At 39.2% G+C, this 23,254-nt stretch overlaps 1 protein-coding gene across 2 annotated transcripts in view; it reads right to left on the reverse strand.

Annotated features, from left to right (window-relative positions):
* Positions 1-5,851: 5,851 nt before the first annotated feature.
* LOC139735414 (uncharacterized) overlaps positions 5,852-23,254 on the reverse strand; it is a 41,091-nt gene continuing 23,688 nt past the window's right edge. Inside the window, exons 3-7 of one of the 2 annotated variants that reach the window (XM_071646165.1) lie at positions 21,827-22,000; positions 18,948-19,082; positions 17,765-17,904; positions 12,017-12,140; positions 5,852-10,133 (exon numbers count right to left, since the gene is read on the reverse strand). In XM_071646165.1, the coding sequence (XP_071502266.1) occupies positions 8,839-10,133; positions 12,017-12,140; positions 17,765-17,904; positions 18,948-19,082; positions 21,827-22,000 (1,868 nt within the window). In that variant the 3' untranslated portion in view covers positions 5,852-8,838. Of the gene's footprint in view, positions 10,134-12,016; positions 12,141-13,091; positions 13,216-17,764; positions 17,905-18,947; positions 19,083-21,826; positions 22,001-23,254 lie in introns of both variants that reach the window. The other variant, XM_071646166.1, reaches the window with a different exon arrangement.

Consider the following 23,254-nt stretch of genomic DNA (forward strand, 5'->3'; position numbering starts at 1 on the left):
TAACTGATCACTATTCTGAAGTTATTCAACCAGGAAAAACATGTTTCAGACTTCAATGACAGAAACATTGAATTTTCATCATTTTTTGTATACAATCAATGAAAATTTGTAAGGTTATGACATGGTCAGCTCACTCATTTGCATATTCATATCCACTGTACAAGAACTGTTTTGCAGAAATTAGCAAAACTTCGAAGTTTCATAACTTCCTTATTTTTCGTCCAATTTCAGTCATATTTTCATCATTGAACTCGTAAGATTTTGCTCTTTTTTTTTATCAGACTAATTTATTTTTTTGACTGGATTTCCCCTTTAACTAGACGGTGCACAATATGGACTTGAGGTTCTGTAAAATAACCACGGTGGGTGTTGTAGAGAATTGATTGGACCTTTTACAAAGATCCCTATAATTGATTTCCATGAGATTCAGGTTACGAGTAGTTCTTTGGTTGGTACGTGCATATACACTGTACTGTAGTTTTAATCACAATACATGGAAATCTCTTACTTTTTTCTGTAGGCATGCGTATACTGCATGTGTACGTGTGTATTCCTCTATCCACCTATCTAATATATAAATGTATATTATATACCCACACTTGGCAAATACATTACTTTTTCAGTCGAATATGAGGAAGTATGAACTTAGAAAGTGTTTACTTTCTTTCTTTTTTTGCTGTATATATATATACAGTGTATATATATATATATATATATATATATATATATATATATATATATATATATATATATATATATATATTGATGTGCTGTCAGGTGACAAAATTTCCCATGCATGTACATGATTGTACATGTATCTAACTTTCTTACACTTTATTCTGAATTGGGCTATACTCATATTTGAGGCTAGGAACATGAATAGGACATGTTTCCTAACATTCCATTCCATCCTGGTCATAAGGCTAAAAGACAACAAATGATGGAAAAGCAAAGCCCTTTTATTCTTTCTTAGATATTTAATGAGCTTTTGTCATTTCCATTGTCAAATCAAACGGAAAAGAAGAACAACTTACAGAAATATCTTTCCATTATGAACATATTTTTATCTACACAGAAATATCTTCTTTTTTTTTGAACATGTAAACACATGGCTCATAGTTTATGTCATTACATGATATATAAATTTATAATAATTTACATAATTTAAGGGAAAAACAAGAACATTCCACTTAATATATCAAATGAATGTCTTAACTAGAAAGATATATGTACACAGTTGTGAATATGCTTATAAATAGGCCACTTCTGATAACACAGGAGACTCACAAGGATATATCATAACTTCAAGAAAGTTAGTAAAAAAGGGAGTTTCCTAGATGGTATATTGAAGGTTCTAGGCACATTACTTTAGTCTTCCTTTCAGTATTTCTTCATTCTGTGTTCTACATGTTGATGAGCATCCAATATCTTATTTGTTATCACACTTGTGGTATGACCTGCAACCTTTACCTTATTTTTGTTTTCTTCAAAGAACATTCAACTTTTATCTTTACAAGAAATGCATCTTGTATCACTGCATGATAAAAAACCAAAACAACAACAAAAAACTGTGACCAACAACCACTTTATTGTTTTTTATTTCTTAAAACTACTCCTTAACTTGTCCATACAAAGCATGAGCAGTAGGAGGTGCTAATATACACAAGCATAATCAGCAATCTTGATTAGTCCTTGGATACAATCAAGTAAAAACAAGCTCAGCAAAAGAAAAAATAAGGACAAAACAGAGTAAAACGGAAGTTATCAATGATCCTTCCTTCGTCACTTAAATCAAATGATTCTTCATCACAAATTAACAAAAAAACACCCCCCCCCCAGAAAAAAAATAAATAAAACAAACTTTCCAAGTTTAAGTGATACAGTGGCGCTCTACCAGAATACAAGCAAAGGAACAGAAGAGGCTATTACACTGAACTAGATATTTCATACCTTCTGTAAAGTCAAGTGATACACAATTAAATATGGACTTGGGACGGATAAAGGCTTATTGTAACATTCCTCACTTGGTGGGACTCCTGTCCGCTGCAAACAAGTACAGTACTGCATGCTCACAAAGTTATGATGAATGTTTGGTTTTTTTTTTTTTTTTTTTTTGGGGGGGGGGGGGATGATGGCAGCCTGTGAAGTAAGATATTGAGCAGAATGCAACTTCTCAGAATTCACAAGCTTTAAATGCATTTTCCATTTAATATGTCCATACAAAGTTTCAGATCTTTAATTTCCTTTGCCATAAGACTGAAAAGTTATTGAATGAGACTTGAAAAGGATGGCAAACAACTCTTGAAAACACAATATTAGGAGAAAGGCAGAAGCCAGAGTAGGGATGAGAAAAATTCTCGCTTACTTCTTCCCTCATTACTGCACAGCAATACATCAAAATGTAAATGAAAAATGAAGGAAATTTCACAACAAAATTTGACTGGGCTCATAACACTACAACATTGTACATCATAATCTTTAAAAATGGAACAGAAGTTTTCACTTGAGCCTACATTTTAAGAAGGAAAATCAATGGTACAATGTATTTTCAAATAGACAAAGCCACAAATTCAAAGACGCGAATGCTCTTCTGATGCAAATTCACTTTCTTGCTGCCAAGATGAAAACTTTAAAATACAGTATATATATTCTCTGTACTTTCACCAAACAAACTTACAAACAAAACAAAACATAAATCATGTGTCAACAAGTAATTTTCTTGGTGTTGTCTCAATATATTTTACAGCTACTTTTTTCATACTTAGCTTTTTCTTCTTGATGATATTAGATTGTCTGAAATCATATTATCACATCAAAATAACCTTGTCATATACTTCAAAAAAGCATGCTTTGTACTGCACTTCCTCTTCAAATGTGGTATAGGCTCATGCTCATGCTTTAGTAATCCAATAAGGGGCTGAAAGAATTGATAAAACAATGATCAAACTGGTGAATTGGTATAGGAACTTGCCTTTTGGAGAACAGAGGCAAGGTGCAATAATATGTGTACACAGGAAAGAATGCGACCAATGAAATGTAATTAAAGATTGACTTTACACAGAGACCGATTTCAGAAGCGCATTTCCTTGAAGAGTTTTCGCAGCCAATGAAAGCTGGAATGAGTGTGTCACCATGGCAACAGCCATAAAACGACCAGTTAGTTGTGAGGACTTAAGGGTGCTACCAAATGAACTGAAATTATGGGAACTTACAATAACTCCACACGCCTTCATAAAATAGGCCTTAAAAGGATGGTATAGTACTGGCTGAGGTGAGGATTCAGCTTTTAACTTTTTGCGAGATACTTAGAATTCAAAGTTTATTTGATGAAAATCAGTTTTGAAATGGCTGAGATATCCAGAAACAAAGTAAAACAAAGCAATCCTTATAAAAGGTGGGTCCCATCTTTTTATTAAGATCACTTTGTTTTGGATTTCTCAGCATTTCAAAACCATTTTTGTAAAAATAAACTTTGACTTTCCCTTGGAATTATATGCTTTTTCATTTTTCATCAGATGTTTCTCATTACACTCACAAAAAAGTGGGAAACCTGGGCCCCATTTTATCAAAAGACATAATCGATGATGAATTTCCTTAACACACAGGCTGCCAGACTTATGATAGAAATCGACCATATAATCAATTATAACTCTTCATAAAACAGGGCCCTGAAGCCCCATCTCAACCAAAACTATATCATCCCTTTATAAAGATATCTGGGAATGCAAGACAGAGGAAAACGACGCACTGAATATTTCACTGCAGGAGAGAAAAACAGAGAACATCAGGAAAGAAAACACAGAGATGTGGATGGAGGGGAATTACATGCACAAGACTTTAATATTGTGTGCTTGTGTGTGACATCTTGAAGCAAGGCTACAGTCAGTGACCTCTAACCCCTTATATCATGAGTCACACATGTACCGCTAATCCTATGGCTGGTAAGTCTGTCAAACAGATCAGCTTTTAATACACAACTCCAGAACACAAACTGCATTATACATGGACATTAACCACACTCAACCAGGATGAGACTGTCACAACTGCAAGCTGCAATGAACGCAGATATTGTAAATACTTAAATTATTTCAAACTAAAATATCATCAAGTAAAATGAAGCAAATATGCACAATGTGTTTAAAGAGAATACCCTTTCCCTGCTCTAAATATACAGAAAGCTCACATCAAATCCAAACCCCCAAATAGCACAAGACCACTTTCACTTCGAACTGGACTTGCATTATCTTTCCCAGTACAGTGTACTTGCATCCTCTCCTGCCTATCACAGACGAGCAAAATTTTACCATGAATTGGAAAAAAAAAAAGAAGAGAAAAATACTGTGGTTGGCCCCTACACTGACAAATAAAGCTTTCCAGTACGGAGAATGACATTATTTACATATGTTATATCACCAATCGGGGCAGGAAATCTGTGTAACTTATATGAGGATCGACTCTCTTCATGGAGAACAAAGCAGTACAAAGATAGTTTACTACAACCTATGTGTGCCAATAACACATGAAGATACATCAAAAGAGTAAGAAGACAATAGTGGGTATCATCTCATTGGCCTACAGTCTAGGAGGCAACTCGTGCCTCAGTGATGTCTCCATCCAACACCTCCAGCCACGTCCTGAGACTGATTTTGTTCCCAACTTCTCAAAAGACGTCTCCGCAATCTCGCAAAGACCTATAGCAACCTACCAGCCATGCTGTGGAGATTTCGTGGAGACATCTCCCCGCATCTGAGAAGACGTCACGGAGAGGTCCCCGCGACTGCCGTAGTCATCCAGTGACACCCCTGCAACTTTCAGGCGAACAAGCTGCCACCTTGATTTGCGACAACTCAGACATCTCCGTGACATTTGCCTTCTTGGTGAGAGAAAAAAAGCCATTCATTGGTTTTCTGAGTCACACGAGTTGCGACGATGTCTCCTCCAGTAATCAATTAACCTTAACAACTACAAATGTGCCATGTCTAGCAGACTTGTTACTTTAAATTAATATAAAACTTGGGGGAGGGGGGACTTGTGCTAGGGGTACAGAACTATGGACTCAACACCAAGGGATCATGTCATTATTGCAAGTGAAATATAAGATATGTCATACTTATTTACATCCAGTCCATTCATTTTCTATCGTCACCTTTAAATAAATATACTATACCAAAATCTCACACATCATAGATTTCATCCTCATATCAATCTTCTTCTTTTTTTCACTTTAAGACTATACAGAACACATAGAATTTACATTTTTTTCTTTCAATCTTTTATACAAAAATATCAAGAATTGTAATATATGGGTGTTACTCAAGAGCACAAAGTTTAGTGTACCTCTAAAATCAGGCTGCTTGTGAAACATAGTTTGGTATGCACTCCTAGGAAGGAAGCAGGAGTCACTTCTAAACAATGCCCCACACTGACTGCAGGGTCATACCGTTGGGTATGGGTGACGTGAAAATCCTACCTGTAATTGTGTGTTGTTGGGTATTCAATTAAATGCCTCTAATGTGGTGTGAACACCAACAAGAAATAAATGTGTGTCTAGTGTTCCTTGCTCACTACAGTCATCAAAGTCTACATCTTGGAAGAGGGGGGGGGGGGTGTAATATCATCACACTTCATGGCTATAGCATACAAAAACTTCCAAAAACTCAACTACACGGGACCAGAATAGTACTAGGAGTAAAGAAGAAGAAAAAAAGTTCCGTTTTGCTGCCACTATGTAACACAATCCAGACTCAGAGACATGGGAGTATGCAAAAACTCAAACTGGTCGAGACGTTTTGCACATTTCTGCATTTCTCGCACAATATACACTTTCCTCATCAAGTCAAAGTACCTCCCCAATGCATCTGAGTGTAGCTCAAAAATTTCTACACACAATACAATCTTCAGAACACAAGTGGTGTTGCTAATGACAAAATCTTAAAATCAGTGCCCACTCCCAACATTCAAATGTAATGCCACAGTTTGATTTGATGTGCAAAATACTTAAATAATGCCATATTCCTGTTATCAACGCAATCTCCACATCCAAAAACACAAACCGAAACACATGAAATAAATTATCACTTTGGCACAAATTCACTACATTCAGTGTGCATAAGAGCACTTTAACAGCAGTGACTGAGGAATGACAAGTTACACAGTCAGAATAACACACCATGCATGATTAGAGTGTGTGAGGGTCAGGGCACATGGTTTCCAATCTATACCAAATGTGTGTAGCCCTTGACTACGGTGGAGGGTATTGAAATTGAGCATAACATCACTTTTTACAAAATCATTCTTTAAATCTATGTGTGCCATTGTGTACAATGTTGTACACCTCCTGTGTGCCATATCATTCTGAGACCACAACATATGGACACTTTTGAAAACATTGTTTTTGAAAGCCATGTAACGTTTTATAGAAACATTTTATGCTAGACATGCAATGTGCAAGGTTGTAGAGAAAATTCCAAGCTTTGCTGTGATGTAAATTTAATGACACGAGCTTCAGCTGTATGATTATTTCTCTTGCAAATGGCCAGTAGCTACAATATTCTGACTTTTGCAGACACAACAGAAAATTAGAATCAACTCCAAAACCCCCATGGAACACCGCAATTTAATCATCACGCAACATGAGCTGTATGTGAGGAATGGAATACGGAGTGAATCTGTCCTTATACTGTAGCATTTCGTGATTTATTGATCGGTTTGGGTGGGGTTGTGTGTTTGAGCAAAATATGTAAACTTGGCAAGCCATCGACTAAGTTGCGCATGCGAATGTGGCACATGAAGAGTTAATCATTTGTTAGGCACACCACAAAAAAAATAAATAAATAAGAAGAAGAAGAAGAAGAAGAAGAAGAAAAGAAATGGGGGAGGGGGTGGTCAGAGTCAGTACTGGGTAGTTCATTTTCCCACCGTTCTCAATCAAAAAGCCAGCCACAAAGTGCTGGTACAGGAATATACACTATTGTAGCTCTACACTTGTCACTGATCAAGGGCACTGGAGTTTTAATACTGCTTAAATTATTCTTTTGCTCAATGAAACCTGCAAACTGAGATGATCAGCTGCCAGTGTGCATGTGGCTCTTGTCTAGGACAATACATACCGCTTCATCCCTTTCAAAAAAAAAAGAAAGAAAAACAAAACAAAGTTCTTTGAAATGAAGACAGTGAAAAAGGTATGGGGTGGTAATTCTGTTTGTTTTGTTTTTCAAGTAATGAATGTGAAAAAAGTTACTGTTGAAGAATCAGCAAGATTTTAAACATGGAATTAAATGATTATCTGTGAAAATCTACCATCATAAATAATGTCTTTAACATTAGTTGTTGCACATGTGGTATTTCATTAATTTTCTGTTTTTTAGAAAGAAGCACTTTCTTCTTTATCTACCCAAAATTATATCGAAGATATTAATCTTCCAGTAGAAGTCACTCTTTCTTGCTAATCCTGCAAAATTTCTACTTTTAGGCCCTTATATTAAAACAAGCAATTTCAGAGGGCACACAAGCTACACATGTACGTCACAGCCAAATGATAAATGAAGCTATTTTCAGACGGCATACAGACATTCAAATAGCTGCAACTTTAGGAGTAATAGTCCACTCTCTGTCAACCATTTCTAGGTCTGTTATTGTATTTCATTGCCTTTATTCAGAAGAACTTCCGCTGTTTGGGGGATGAATTCTCTTTTATAGCCCACCTTCAAACATCACCACTGCTGTCTGTTGCAGTACAACCACCGTCAGCGATTTCATGTGTACATACAGATATGTCATCAAATACTATACAGCAGCTTGAGACTTGTTAAATAAAAAAAAAAACCGAATACATTAACATAATGTAGCATTACGTAAAAGAAATACTGGCAAAAGAAAATTTATTTGCAATGTGTAGTTTCTCATGCTTGAACACTATTACAGGCATTAAACTGTGAAGGAAAATTCTTCACATACGAAGATACACCTGGTGAGCCCTAACCTGGACAGCTATGTCCCTTGTATGGTTGCAAAAGTCTGCATGACCACAATTTTTACCATATTTTCTTTTCCCCATATTCTAATTTTTTTAGTAGAACACTGTTTCACTCAAGAGGATGTAGGAGAAAAGAAAAAGAGACCAACTGGAGAAAAGAGCCTCATTCATACTCTGATGCACAACAATCTGTCTCTGGTATACGTTCAACTGACAGCATGTTGCATTACGATCAGTCAATTGTACGTTCAACTGATTGCATGCTGCATTACACTCAGTCACTAGTATACATTCAATTGATCGTATGGCGCATTACAATCGGTCACTAGTACAAGTTCAATCGATTGCATACTGCATTACAATCAGTCACTAGTATACGTTCAATTGATTGCATACTGCATTACAATCAGTCACTAGTATACATTCAATTGATTACATGCTGCATTGCAATCAGTCACTAGTATACGTTCAATTGATTGCATGCTGCATTACAATTGGTCACTAGTATACGTTCTTTTGATTGCATGCTGCATTACAATCGGTCACTAGAATATGTTAAAATGATTGCATGCTGATACTCAATGTGAAAAGGGGTCCTCAAGTTTTACTCGTGACAAACAGACAGGAAACCTGCCAATGTACTAAAGTGAGGAGACATCGATTGCTTGCATGTGTGTACGTGTGTGTATACACTCAAGAGCTGTACAGATGTGATGTGAACAGCCTATTTTGATGTCTGTTTTCTGACCCAACAGCTAGCTCATGACATCACTACAGCATCAACCCATTCCCTCTATGTGGGCATGAGCTGGAAAAGATGCTTGTGGTCCCACATGCTCTAAAACAGCATGTGGCGTCTTCTTTCACTCCTCCTGAGCAATATCTCGGTTGTACAGCAGGTAAGTGACGAGGGCCCGGGGGAGGGGCAGCTGCATTATCTTCCTGGACAGGTGGGTGGGTTTGATTGGCGCATCTTTATTTTTGGCCTCCTCTTCCTCCTCCTTCTCCCGCTTCAGGCGCTGGAAGATGCCCTCATCCGAAATGCCACTGCTGGATGAAGCGCTGCTAATGAAGCCATCCTCCTCCTCCTCCTCCTCCTCCTCCTTATCATCATCATCATCATCATCATCATCCTCATTGTTTCTGGCCTCATCAGCATCTGTGGCATCCATCTTATTGTCTTCGACAGACAACGGGGCATCCTCCATGGAAGACTTTTTCACATCGGAGTCATCCTCCATCTCATCCTGAGAGTCTGATGCTGGCAGCTTGGAGCTGCTCCCTTTACCCGCTGTTGCGGAAGATTTTTGGAGACCATTCCCGCTCTTGCCATTCTTGGGGCCCTCCTCCGGAAGATTGAAAGCTTCCTCCTCCTCTTCATCCTCATCAACGTCTATCGACTTGCCGGCCTGCTTTTCTATTGGCTCACTCTCGCTCCTGCGATTGTGCTGTCTCTTGCGCTCCTTTGGGAAGGAATTCTTGAAGGCGCGTTTGAAGCTGAACCCCCATGTCCCCGGTCCTCTGTGCTCGCCCCTATCACTGTTGTCATCACTATCCTCTGCATCTTGAGCTTCTGCTTTCGCCCCATTTTTGCTCCTGGCATCTCGACTGGAGCCCTCCTCGCTGTCGGGCTCCTTATCCTTGTGATTTCGCGACCTCACCTGGCGACCGTTTCCCCTGACAACCTCTCTCTCATCGTCTGCGTCGTGCGAGGATGCCTCATCCGTCTCCCGTCGGCTGCCCATGTGGCGCGTGAAGATGGCGGCATTTGTCATGAAGCGCTCGAAGCGGGCACGGTTCCTGCTGCGGAAGTCCTCCCCCTCATCCTCCTCTCCCTCCCTGCGGGGCCGGTCCTGGCGGCGACTCCAAGGACTGCGCCCCTCGACGGCATCTCCGCCTTCCTCCATGGGGTCCTCCTGCTCCCCCTCCTCCTCCTCCTCTTCCTCCCCGTCGAGCATCAGTTCTCCCGCCAGCTCCAGCATGTTGTTGACGCTGCGGATCATGATGCAGTTCTGCATGAGTCGGGGCGGAGAGGCCCGGGGCGGTGGCCGACGGGTGATGCGTGGCTTGCGGGGGTTTTCCTTCTCTACGATCTTTCGCAGGTGCTTACGTATGTGAACCCTGCAGAGATCCTGTAGTACTCTTGGTTGGGCATCAGCTGTTGAAAAATGGAGTGCAATAATGAGCTCAAAATAAATATGTATGTCTGGCATAGGGATTGTAACAATCACATAGAAAGAATCTGTTTCACCCACATACAGCGCCATGCTTTCATTCCATTTTCAAGAAATGTCTGCTAGACAAAAATGTCAAATACTGAAAATGCTGACCACTTATTTACAGTTTTGTCATCAAAATGTGTATAATTCCTGTCACTGTTCTGCCATTATACCTGGTTTTCTGATAATCAGGATAGTACTCTCTTATCCAGTTTCTATTTTATCTAAAGATGGAATGTGGTGTTGGACTTCCACTGACCCATAAAAGCTCCTCCAGATTAAGTTGCATAGTACAATGAAGCTATCTGTTTGAGGTTCACAAACACCCCCCCCCCCACCCCCCACCCCTCTGTCTTCTGCAAGTAGAAGGGAAGATTATGTGAGATATTCAAGCATTTTATATCATGGTCAACTCATGAAATACAACCCTGTGCAAAAGGTTTTCAGATTTGAAGGACAGTATTTGCTACTTGTCTCACAAAATGAAGTGGGGTTTTACAAGAATCTTCCTGATTTTTTCCTCATAGAAGGAGCCAATGGAGAACCCAATTTACCAATCCAAAAGATACCATTAAACATAAAAAGCAATGTTGAAAGCAGAACATGTAGCAAACAATAACTATGAATGACTGTTTTTGAATGAAGAAATGTGATCACAAAGGCAAAGTGCTCAAATGGAAGAAAACAACTGAAAATGGGAGTACTTTCCATTCCCTATCACGGAGTTCTGGATAATCTCCTTATAAGGACTTGTATTTTTGTCCCTATATATTTGGGTGCTTTTTTTTTAACATAATAACAATCAAACTTGGGGTTGTTTCTGCTTGATATATTGTATATGCAAAATAATTTTCTCTGTCATTCATCCCTTGTGGTTGTGCTAATGATAGGAAAGAACAGAGAGTAAGCCAGAACAATTCTTTCATGGGACAAGGAGGGAACAGGCTATTTGCTTCTAAAGCCTCAAATAAAATCTGAAACTTCAAACATACAGTGTATCTGAACCCATTTTTTTTTTTCACTAATAAAGGAAAGACAAAAAGTGTTCAAATCACATCCTAAAAAAAGGATCTTTTGCAAATAAAGTCATGATTATCATGAAATCTTTTAACAAAAGGGAGTAAAATGACTTGATCTTGAGAATTCTTCATGAGTGGAGCAACCCACTATAACATACGGCATAAAATACCATCCGATAGATTGCTGTCATGATCAGATGAACACAAATGCAATATGATGTCCTTTAATTTAAAGTAACAAGAATTGGTTTGGTACTTCTTTGAGCAAACTTGAGGAAATTAGGGCAAAATTGATTGGATTTCTGTTTCTGCAGGACAGATAAAAGTAGAAGTATTGGACAGTTATTTTTTCATGAGAAATGAAATTTCTCCATGCTGATTTGCATGACTCTTTTTAACAGAAAACACCTAAAAATGTTAGAGCCTACAATTCAAAGCCTTCCTGGTGTATGTAGACCGATGATAATTTCCAAACATCATCTACATGTGCACTTATCTTTCAAATGAAAAATATGTCATACTGCTTTGGGTTGTTGTTGTTTTTTTTTAATCGAAGGCAGGAGTTAGCATGAATAATTCAACACGGAGTGCTGCAAATATCCTAAACCAGAGAGGCACAGAAATAGCAGCAAATATGGTGTAACACAAAATTTGCTCTTTCTCGTCTTTGTCTTGTCTACATTTGAAGTATGAAGTACGTTTGAATACTTTGGGCATGTTGCTTAAAGGCAGAAGAGAGATTTGAAGACATAATTGCACATTGGTACCTGGCACACACTGTCTCGTGTGCGATGCGGACTTACGTGGATGGAACGTGTCAAGTGTCTCGCCTTCTGCCAACGAGGGCAGTATTAGCGGGGCAAAGGAGACGGCTTTTAGGTTGGAAGTCACCCAGGAACTCTGGTCCGTGCGTCTAATTTGGACCAACTTGTTTTCAGAATTTCAGAGGGGCAGTAGGGGGGAAGAGCGTTCGCCATTGCGGGATCACCCAATCAAAAAGGGGGAGAGAGAAAGAAATGCACAAACAAAAGCAATATATATATTGCCATGGTTGCAGTAATGGTGATGAAAAAAAGAAAATGGAGATCGTCTCCCGAACAAATAAATATGCTGTGCGGTCAAGCGCATGCACATCACAACACAATGAACCGATAAGGACAAATTCTTATTCTTCTTTCAATATCTGATTCTTCTTCCATTATCATTATCATCATAGCTTAATTTTTTTTTCTCTTCTGAAATTAAGAGCATGACACATCATGCAGAATTTACAAAGCAATACATTGAGACAGTGACAATCAGCCACAAGGGAATCTCTGCTCATAGGTCATTATGTTGTGATGCGCATACCGATTTGGAGAATGATTGAATATTCAGCTCACTGCAATTTACACGTAGTTCATACCACAGCTCACCATGTAGATAAGTCTTGCTGCACCATCTATGATCAATACCAGAAGATGCAATGAAAACTGTCTCTTGACAGCTGCCAATATCTGATTACAACTCCGTATTCACTTCGAACCTCTGACTTGAATGTAATTTTGAAAACAAAAGATTTGTTGTCAACTTTGCATCCTTTTCATGGTAGAGAGCAGCCTATCTGATTTCTGAAATGAATTGGACTGTTAGGGTCATGTATGCAGTTTTCTGCAGCTTTTTACTCGAGAATGAATGTTGATTTAATACAATTTGTACATACATCAGTTTAGGTGCAATACTTGTTGCCACCGTCGCCATGATTTCTGAACTACCGCAGCTGCATGTGAGCCTTGTGAATCAATCACACTCCAATCGTTAAGACACATGGACAGAGACGACACAGCCACGAGCAATGTGCACATGTGGGACTATGGGGGTGGGGGGGACGGCACTTACGGAGCTCAAGAGACACCAGCTTGCTGACCTCGCTCCGCGGCGGCTCTTGCAGCGTCGCAAAGGAGACCGAGAGGAGGTTTTTGCTCTCCCAAGAGAGGGGGCCGGTGCGCGAGATTTGCACCAACTGTTTGGGGTTTGTTTGGGTTTTGTTTTTTGGTCAATGGCCCGGCATCGGAAGAGATTAAGGGGTGAGGGAGAGATTACATTAGGAAACAACACTCATTAGCATTCCTCACCACACTTTCCCAAACATTTTTGTCATGTTACGTGTACACTTTACTCATAAGCAATCCTTCCATATCACCACGTGAGAGCAGAAAAGGGTGCTAACTCCGTAGAATTTGTACGGTCTTAGCACCATTCTTGTTCTAAGTTGATGATATGCAAAGATCTTAACGGGCAGACAATAAATCTGTCTGAAATAAACATGTATACTCTATAAATGATATCACATTTGAGAAAGGCAACAAATTTAAAACGAGAAAATCATATCAAATACATCAATTATTTTATGCGAATTTTGGCCAGTATCTATTTCAATTGAAAATCATTTCACACTATCATGTTTTCATAACTTCATATTGTTTTTTATGCTATTAGAAAGAGTAATGTATGATTGTCTTCATATTTCTCCCTGAAATACAAGACTGACACATTAATCATTGAATGGGAAGAATTTTCTGAGAGAAATCTCTTTAATACAAATGAATCTAAGGGAATGTGAAATCTTAAATTAATAAAAAAAAATCATATCATCTCTGATTACTTTCTCAATTCCATGTTAGCACGAAGCATAAGGATGGCATATTTTCAGGATGCATTATTTTCCCAAAGTTTGAGGGAGATCACAATAGAAACTCTGCTTCAGGTAACAGATTTTTTTTTTTTTTTTCATTTTGTTTTTTCAGCATTTGCTCTTGTGATAACTGTGACATTAAACAAAGACTGTTTAACATTTTAAGAGACATTTCAATTCCAGAATTATATTCAATGTAAAGCTTGTTAATGACACTGAGGGCCCATTGTAGTTACAGCTAAGACTACAGCTGTAGCTATGCGCTTCAATTAAGAACATTTAGATTCACGAAACTGCATGGAAAACTTTGTATAAGCCTAAGGTGTTATAATACAAAAGATGTGTAAGTACCAGTAAATACAAAGAATATTCAGCTACACGTAATAATGCACATGTGACCATTAAAAAAAGAAATAAATTCCCAGATTGTCAATATTTCATATCTTTTTGGGGAAAAGTAAAATGGAAGAGGAAAGACATTGAATTCAACCATGCACATATCAATTTGTAGGGCTAAACATTGCCAAACATTTATGAACAGTTTCATGTTTCAGTTGTGAAGGAGAGGCCTATACTGAATGTCATATGTCTTACATCGTACAATGTACCTACACTTTTTGGCTTCTATGCAGTTTGCTTTTTCCCTAGATATAGTCACGCTAAACATATTGATTAGCTGATGAAGTTATCATAAAAACAAACCCAAACAACTGATTCTCTTTGTAATAATGGTACATCTACTAAAACTACTTATTGGACAGTCTTGTCTAAATGTGTCTTGGAAGAAGTTGCAGGTTGTAATTTACTTTTGTTATGAAACTTGACGACATATGGATTCTCTGTAGCTTAAAATAACAACTTATGATCGATTGATGAACAAAATATGAACATGACAGTACTGGTGACAGTGTAATGTTTACTGGAAAATGCAGGCAGCATTGTCTCAAAAGTTAAGATGGAACCACCTGAGGCATTAAAACAGAAGGAGGAAGTTTAAGAAAGACTTTCATTTTCTCATTCCTGTACTCCTTGGGACATCTGAGCTCACATCTAACAAGAACTAGCTCCACATCAATACTGTCTTTAGTTGAAATCTAGTGGACTTTGGAAGGGCATTCCTAAAGAAAGCAAAGACATTCAAGAAGGTGCTTTCATTTCCTCAATGGCAGACTTGAGCTAAAGTCTGATGTGTGTTATCAATGTTGCCTTCAGATAATATTTAATGGCATATACCTCACCACTATTGAGCATTAGTAAAAGAATAAAAAAAGTACATAATTCCATATCATTTGTGTACTTCATAGTTAACTATCATTTTCAGGTATAAAGAGCCTATTTTCATGTAATGTGTACGAGGCATCTTTCCTTCAGAACAGAGTACTCAAAGCCATTGTCTGAAAGATGTTCACTTTCTTTGTTGGTACCTACAACATTTCTTCTTTTTTTAACTGTCTACACTAAACCCTCTAGGGGCGGATCCAGGAATTCCAAAAAGGGGGGGGGGGGGCGGCAAAAATATTTCTGGTGCAACTTCCCGGTTTCAACAGCTGACATGCAAAAAAAAAAAAAAAACGTTCCGCGCGCAATTTTTCAGTTTCTCGTGCTCCCACTACAATTGGCTGACAAAGATGGTATCTTCAAAAACAAGAGACCCGCGGGTCTAGCGCTCACCTGAGTATCGCAAGTTCACCTTTCACGCAGTCACTAATCTTAATTATTCACATCTCTACCAAAATTTGACCAGGCATTCTCAAGTGGAAGATGAAAATGTACAATAAGGGCATAACTTTTTTAAGATTCCTAAATGTGGGGGGGGGGGATTGAGGACCCCCCTGGGGCCCCCAGGGTGGGGTATGGTGCCCATTTTAATAAATTGAGATCCTAACCCCCTAGGGATGTTATCTGCCAAGTTTTGTGAAAATCCATCATTAGGTTTTCAAGAAGAAGATGAAAATGTACAATTTAGGCCCCCATTTGGACCTCCCCACCCCTCCCCCCTAATCCCAAGAGGGGCACCCCTGGATCTGCTCTGAACAAACTTGAAACTACAGTAATTAAAGTACTAACTCATAGTATTATCATAGCTCTATCACTTCTGATTCTACAGAAGATTTCTTAATTTTGGGAGGTTTGGGGCCCTTGGGGCCCCCCAGGTGGGACTCGGCGCCCATTTGAACGAATTGAGATCCTATGCCCCTAGAGATACTAACTACCAAGTTTGGTGAATATCGGTCACAGGATTCTCAAGAAGAAGATGAAAATGTACAATTTAGGCCCCATTAGGACCCCTCCCAACTACCCTAGCTGGGTCCCAAGGGGGCACCCCTGATTCCGCCATCAACAAACTTGAAACTACAGTCATCAATGTAATAACTCATAGTATTATCTTAGCTCTATCACTTCTGGTCCTAGAGAAGATGATTTTTAAAGATTCTTTAATTTGGGAGGTTTTAGGCCCTATGGGGGCCCCCTGGGTGGGGCATGGTGCCAATTTTAACAAATTGAAATCCTAACCCCCTAGGCATACTACCTGCCAAGTTTGGTGACAATCGGTAATGGGGTTCTCAAGAAGAAGATGAAAATGCACAATTTAGGCCCCATTAGGACCCCTCCCCACCCCCTTCCCCTGGGTCCCAAGGGGGGCACCCCTGATTCCGCCATGAACAAACTTGAAACTACAGTCATCAATGTATTAACTCATAGTATTAACTTAGCTCCGTCACTTCTGGTTCTAGAGAAGAAGATTTTTAAGGATTCCTTACTTTTGGGGGGTTTGGGCCCCCTGGGGCCCCCTGGGTGGGGCATGGTGCCCATTTCAACAAACTGAGATCCTAACCCCCTAGGGATGCTACCTGCCAAGTTTGGTGAAAATCCGTCTTGCGGTTTTCGAGAAGAAGATGAAAATGTAAAAAGTTTATGCACGCCGGACGCCTGACGAAGAACGATCACAATAGCTCACTTGAGCCTTCAGCTCAGGTGAGCTAAAAAAGGGGGGGGGGGGGGGGGGGCCCGCACCCCCTTTCATTTTTTTATTAACAAAAAAAAAAAAAAAAATAGGGGGCGTGCGCCCAGGGTGTCCCTCTCTGGATCCGCTTAAGCCCTCAGTCTAATGATAGCTTACTATGTTAACCTTTCAGTTCAGACTGAAATTTACATGCACAAGGTCACACTGAGAAATGAATGCATTTCTAGAATTTCTTTCATTTACTTTGTTTGCTCTAAGATTTGTCCTGATGACCAAACTGTACAAGAATTTCCTTCTAACGTAAAGATATTACTGTATGGCAATTGACTGAGAATTAATGGGCAGAGATACTTTCCTGAGTTTCATTCAGCCCCTACAGAAAAGCCCAGTTCTAACGAGGTTACCAGGATAGTCGGTTTTACCTCATTGTAACCAGAACCTCATATAAAACATACTAGAAAGAGACCAGCTAAATACAGTAATGGAAAAATTGGGATACCGAATTCACCTCATTCTATATGCCTTACCTCCTCGTATTAAAGGAAGTTCATAATGATGGGGTTCCCCCTGCAGATCCTCTTTCTAAATCTTTACCTCCCCCCCCCTCCAAAAAAAATAATAATAATAATTTCTATGACTCTTTTAAAATGTGTTGGCAGAAAACATGTGAAATTTGGATAAAGCACAGAGTAACTCTTGTATTCTTGGTCTGGTTATCAATGAAGCTGCTGTTGTGTTGTTGCCATTGTTGTTGTTGTTGTTTTTAACTCTATTCGGGGAAATCAACATGAACCCAGGGTGGAGTTTCAATTCAAAGACCATCCATCTACTGCCCATGGTTGTACTAATGTTGCTATTTTTGTTCAAAAGTATTGATTGGATCGTGATGCTGGGGACATGGTGTGTCTGTACCTGGTCTTCCAGGGGCATGACGAGAATCCCGCCCACTTTCAGCAGGTTCTTCATGTAGTTCTCGTGCTCCGGCGGGCAGGCCGCACCGCAGTAGACCCTGTCGTAGCTGCGGCTTCCCGAGCTCAGAAGCAGACAGTTTCCTGTGCAGGAGACGGAGGGGAGGAACAATGCCAAGGGGTCAAGCGCACACAATGAAGACGGCTTAAAACGGTGGCAGACAAGACCTTGGGAGTCATGGGTGCCTTAAGGTTACTGTTAAAATTTTTGGAAAATCCAACACTATCTGTAAATATTGCACCTACATAAGAATTTGAGAGTACATATTCAGAATGGATAATGAAAAGGTTTGTCACATCGCCAGTGATACTACTGCAAAATGAGAGCATTTCTTCCCCGCTTATGATGAAAGAACAAGTCATACTTTGGTTAAGAAGTACCCACTAAGGGCCATCTAATGTTTTTTACTTTGTTTGGGTTTGGGGGGTTTTTTGTCTTGTTTTTTCTTGCTAATTCTTCTTCGGTCATAACTAAAATTGCATTAGAGGTCATGACACTGTCTAAAGCCTTTGCCACAACCACACCTACTGAGCACTACTACTTCTACTACATCCACTACCACAAATATTCAACCACAACAGCTACATCTACTACCGTGACTACTACTCCTACCACTACTACTACTATCACTACACTTCTACTACTATTACTTCCACTATTTCTACTACTACTACTTCTACTACTACTACTATTATGTATGCTGCTACTGCCACTACATATACTGCTACTACCATTGCTACCACTGCTACCACTACTACCACTATTTCCACGATTACCACCACTATTATCATTATCATTACCACTATTGTTACTACAAATCTTTTGCCAACATCTTCAATCTCATCACAACTATTACTACTATCACCATGGCAACTGACTACTACTACCTCCTGTTGATACAGCATCTATTTCTCATGAGTGGTTGTACCTCCACTAGTAAAACTCATTGTGAAATCAGTTGGATTTGTAACAAATTCTAATAGACTCCAGCCTGTAAATACCACAGCCATCACCAATCACACCAGGATATTCTCACAGTTACATCTGTCATTATTCTTAATGTGATACCATGGCAACAAAACAACGAGCATGAAACATGTTGCTCTGACAACTTCGGGGAGCGAACCTTGCATGAAGACAGGCTCGCAGAAGTCGTACTGGTCGACGGAGGGCGACCGTCGCAGGAACATCTGGAGCCGCTCGTTGGCGTAATCGATGACGTCCAAGTGGATTTCGATGCCGTGATTGATGCCGTAAGAACCTTTGAAACAGAAAACACAAGAAGCAGAGATGCACACTTGAGAAGAATATTTACCATTATGCTTTAACTTGCAAAAGAAATTGCTATATTTGTGTCTCCTACAGTAAAGGTCTGGTTTTTAGGAGAAGATAATTTCCTGTACTGGGAAGGTGTCTTTGTGGCTGTTGAGTTTACCTGAATTAAATTCTTGAATATGATATACAGTCAAACCTGTCTATACAATGTAGTGACCACCGTCTATAGTAACCACCTGCCATACGCGACCACTAAAGACAATTCCCCTTGATTAAGAAAAAAGCGATATTAACGACCCTATCTATAGCAGCCACCTGTCTACATCGGCCACTTTTTTTGTCTCCCTTGGGGTGGCTGCTATAAAAGACAGGTTTTACACAGTACTATACAACATTCCTGTGTTAAACTTTTGTTCCCTCCGATGAGTCTGACGTCAAAATAAACAAACCTTTGCTGCGCGCACTCAACAGTTACAAGCACGCTTACCATTGCATATTTTTTCGCTCAGTTTTGTAAACAACTTCAACTGATTGGTTACGCGTACGTACAGTCATGAATCTGTGGACCACATCTGTTGGCGTCCGAGGTGTTGTATGAAACAAATGGGGCATGGTGTTTACTTGTGCAAGAGGGACAGGATTACACACTTTTAACCATTCACTATTTGTATAATATCTACAAAATTTTGTAATGGGCTCCTCTGATTATAATCAATAAAATTTACACATTCCTCATTCATTTTAAAGATAGAGGCAAGAGGAATGATACATATCAGAGTCATGTTCATATAAAAAGCAACAAATACGCACTGACGGTCCAATCTACTGTAAAACATGATATATTCGCGGCATGAGAATTTCGCGAACTGGAGCTAACGGCCTTTCTCGCAGCATGAAATTTTTGCGACTTGCCACTGGTATCCAATGCACATTGTGTAGGCAAGAACTTTCGCGTGCATTTTAATTTCGCGAATATTGTCACTCGCGAAATTCACGAAATTAAAATGCACGCAAACACTCCTCGTTTTACAGAATCAGACAGATCCAAAATCACAAGAATATCAAAGCATGATGCAATATCAATTACATCAAGAATTTGTCACAAGTTTGTTCTTTAGTTTAATTCTTAATGGCATATCACGTTCACATAGGCCTACTGGTATATAGTACTGAACATCTCTTTCTATCCAAACCAAACACACAGCCATCCAACCAGTGCCTCTAATGTATACAACTACATGTATCTGAAAACAAAAGTAAAACCAAACTCTGTTCTTAACCTGTTGAAGACTAAAGTCCCGAGTATGCTTGCTGGGAAGATGTCTATAAAAATGGGTGTTACTGCAAAATCAGCTCGTCCTCAATGGATTAACAGCGAGTACCTGGTAGTTCTTCATTATATAGTGATAGCAGCACATGGCCTACCATTAACGCAAAATCATTTCATCTCATGTAGGACATAAGGCTCATCAAAATACAGCTGCTGAAGGTCATGCTGACAACACTACCTTAATGTATTCACCATTGACAGTAATTTTTTGCTAACCATCTTGGACTACAGCTAGCTTGCAAAGCTGCATGGCTTCTGGTTTGCTAATAGTGGACTCATTCCGATGCCACATCATTAAATATGGCAAGATACATGTATGTACAGCTAAGTTTGAACAGGTTCTGAAACGTCAGCGTGATGTGCCTGCATCATGGGATGGGCATGTGCCAAACATGGAACTACACACAATGTTCTCATTTCAGGTAGCGCCCTCGTGTGTTTAGTCTCCTGTGCTAATGATGACATACTGGCAAATCTCTGGCAGGCTTCCCAAATCAGATAGCTTCGGACAGTATGTCAACACCTATGTATTACATTTAAGTGCAATGCCAACCCATGCTCAAGCTACAACTTTGGTATTTAGAATAAAATGGTTAAAGTTTCATCAGAGTCAGATAGAAAATGATAGAGTTATAAAATATTTTTAGTTTCATGGGATTTGTGGCAGAGAAATTTTGGTCCTGCAACCACATTTATTTAACATAGTAGGAGGCCCACAGTACAATGGATGCAGGGAATATATTTCATCATGTCACAACTCTCCCACTGTACTGGTTTGTATACTAAAATGATATAAAAATCACATTTTTTGGGAGAAAATTCAGCAACTACAATTCCTTCCCCTAAATGTCATTAAATATTGTTTAAATGTTATCATTACCATACCACCACAATTTGATATGATTCTAGAAACAATATTAAATTTCAATTATTCAGTCAAAAAGAAGGGGAGGGATTACTCAAATGTGTGTGCAGGTTAGTGAAAAGCTGTTGAAGCAATCACACTGTCAGTTAATCAATTCATCTTATTTATAAACAAGGTTGTGGCTAATATCACCATAACGTGATCTTGAATTATAAAACATGTGAACCTTAACAGTTCCATAACAGTTTTTTTTTTCTCATGTTTGAAACTTGCTTTGTTTGATTCAATTTCACTAGTCTATCAAAACAAACTAGAACATGAAGATAAATTGCACTCTTTTAACCTATTTAGGACAGGCTGATTTTGCTATCCACACACATTTCCCACAGACACCTGCCCAAGTATACTTGGGACTAGTCTTCAACGGGGTCAGACAAATCTCATAAAATAAAATCTAGAAAAGCAAAGCTACAACAGGCCCTCCTAAAAACAAACATGTGGACAAACAAACAAACAAAGGAAGAAGGGCACTCACCGACCACCAGGCCCACCATGGTACTGAGGTAGCCTGTCCCACTGCCCAGGTTGAGGAAGGACAGGCCTGGTTCCAGCTTGAGGGCCTCCATGACCTCTGAGTAGATACAGGGAGCTGACAGGTGGATGTTGCCATGCTTCCAGGCCAAGTCCTTGTAAGCACTGTCCTTGTAACCTGATGATGATGATAATAATAATAATAATAATAATAATAATAATAATTATTATTATTATATAATATAATATATATATATATATATATATATATATATATATATATATATATATATATATATATATATATATATATATATGTCTTCTTTATCCAGGGTAGCCTCTTCAGTGTAGCCACTGTTCTACCACAGGGCCCTGCCGTTATTATTACCCTAATGTTGCCAGGTAGCCATCTTTACACCCAAGTCGAGAGGGACATTGTGGGTATTGTATCGAACTTGGATATCTTCCATTTGGAAGTCAGGAGTCTTATCCACTATGCCACAGTGCCCCACCTGATAGCAATAGACAATTTGACTGGTAAAGGAAGTCCCTTTGTGCATAACATAGCTGATACAGGGCTGTTTCAAGGGCCACCTTGAAGAATGGTCTACCTGTGCACCATTTATGAAAGTTGCTAGCCCTGACAAGTTGTCAGTAAAATCCTTGGTTTGGATTGGCCGAGAAGCTCTGGTCACTGACTGTTACCATGGTAATTATTTGTCAGACATTGACAACTTGTCAGGGCTGACAACTTTCAAGAAATGGTGCCCAGAAGTGACATCACTCTTGACTCACCTCATTGTGGTCCATTTTGGAAGGGTGCTTTGAGGTGGGACCTTGAGGTAGCCACAGTTATATGTACAAGCTGTATGAATGGCATCCAAACTCGTGAAGCCATGTAATTGCTTTTTATAATAATCTGGTCAGAACAACTGGTCATGAGATTTAAGAAGCCACATTTCCCTCTCGCTTCTCATACATGTTTTGTTTGTTTGTTTAATTTTCTTTTTGGCTTGGTACAAGCAGATAATCATGTAAAAAAGAAACACATGAAAAGAAGTATAATGCTCATATCATTGTGCTGATCGATTCACATTGTTTCTCAAAATCTCAACTAATGCCCAATCTATCCTACATGTACCTAAAGCTCTACTGTACACTTGTATAAGAGAAAATGAAATAGGCAGAATGAGGGAGCATGCCCTATAGTGGGGTAAATCTATTCTTTCCCTGTCTGCCTTATATATAGTCCCACATATAATATTTCTGAGATCATGAGGGATACTGCTGATGGGAATCACAGCACAGAACACACATTAATGCTCCAATGACATCAGGGCTTGGAAAGCTGACATGAGGCCAGCCCATGTGAAAACAGGATCTAAGGTGCCTCAAAGCTCATGTCTATCATTAACGATTCATGATCGTGGCC

The sequence above is a fragment of the Diadema antillarum genome, unplaced genomic scaffold (assembly GCF_040938485.1).
Source record: "Diadema antillarum isolate AM-2024a unplaced genomic scaffold, OU_Dant_1.0 seq00000577_RagTag, whole genome shotgun sequence".
Taxonomy (NCBI): Eukaryota; Metazoa; Echinodermata; class Echinoidea; order Diadematoida; family Diadematidae; genus Diadema; species Diadema antillarum.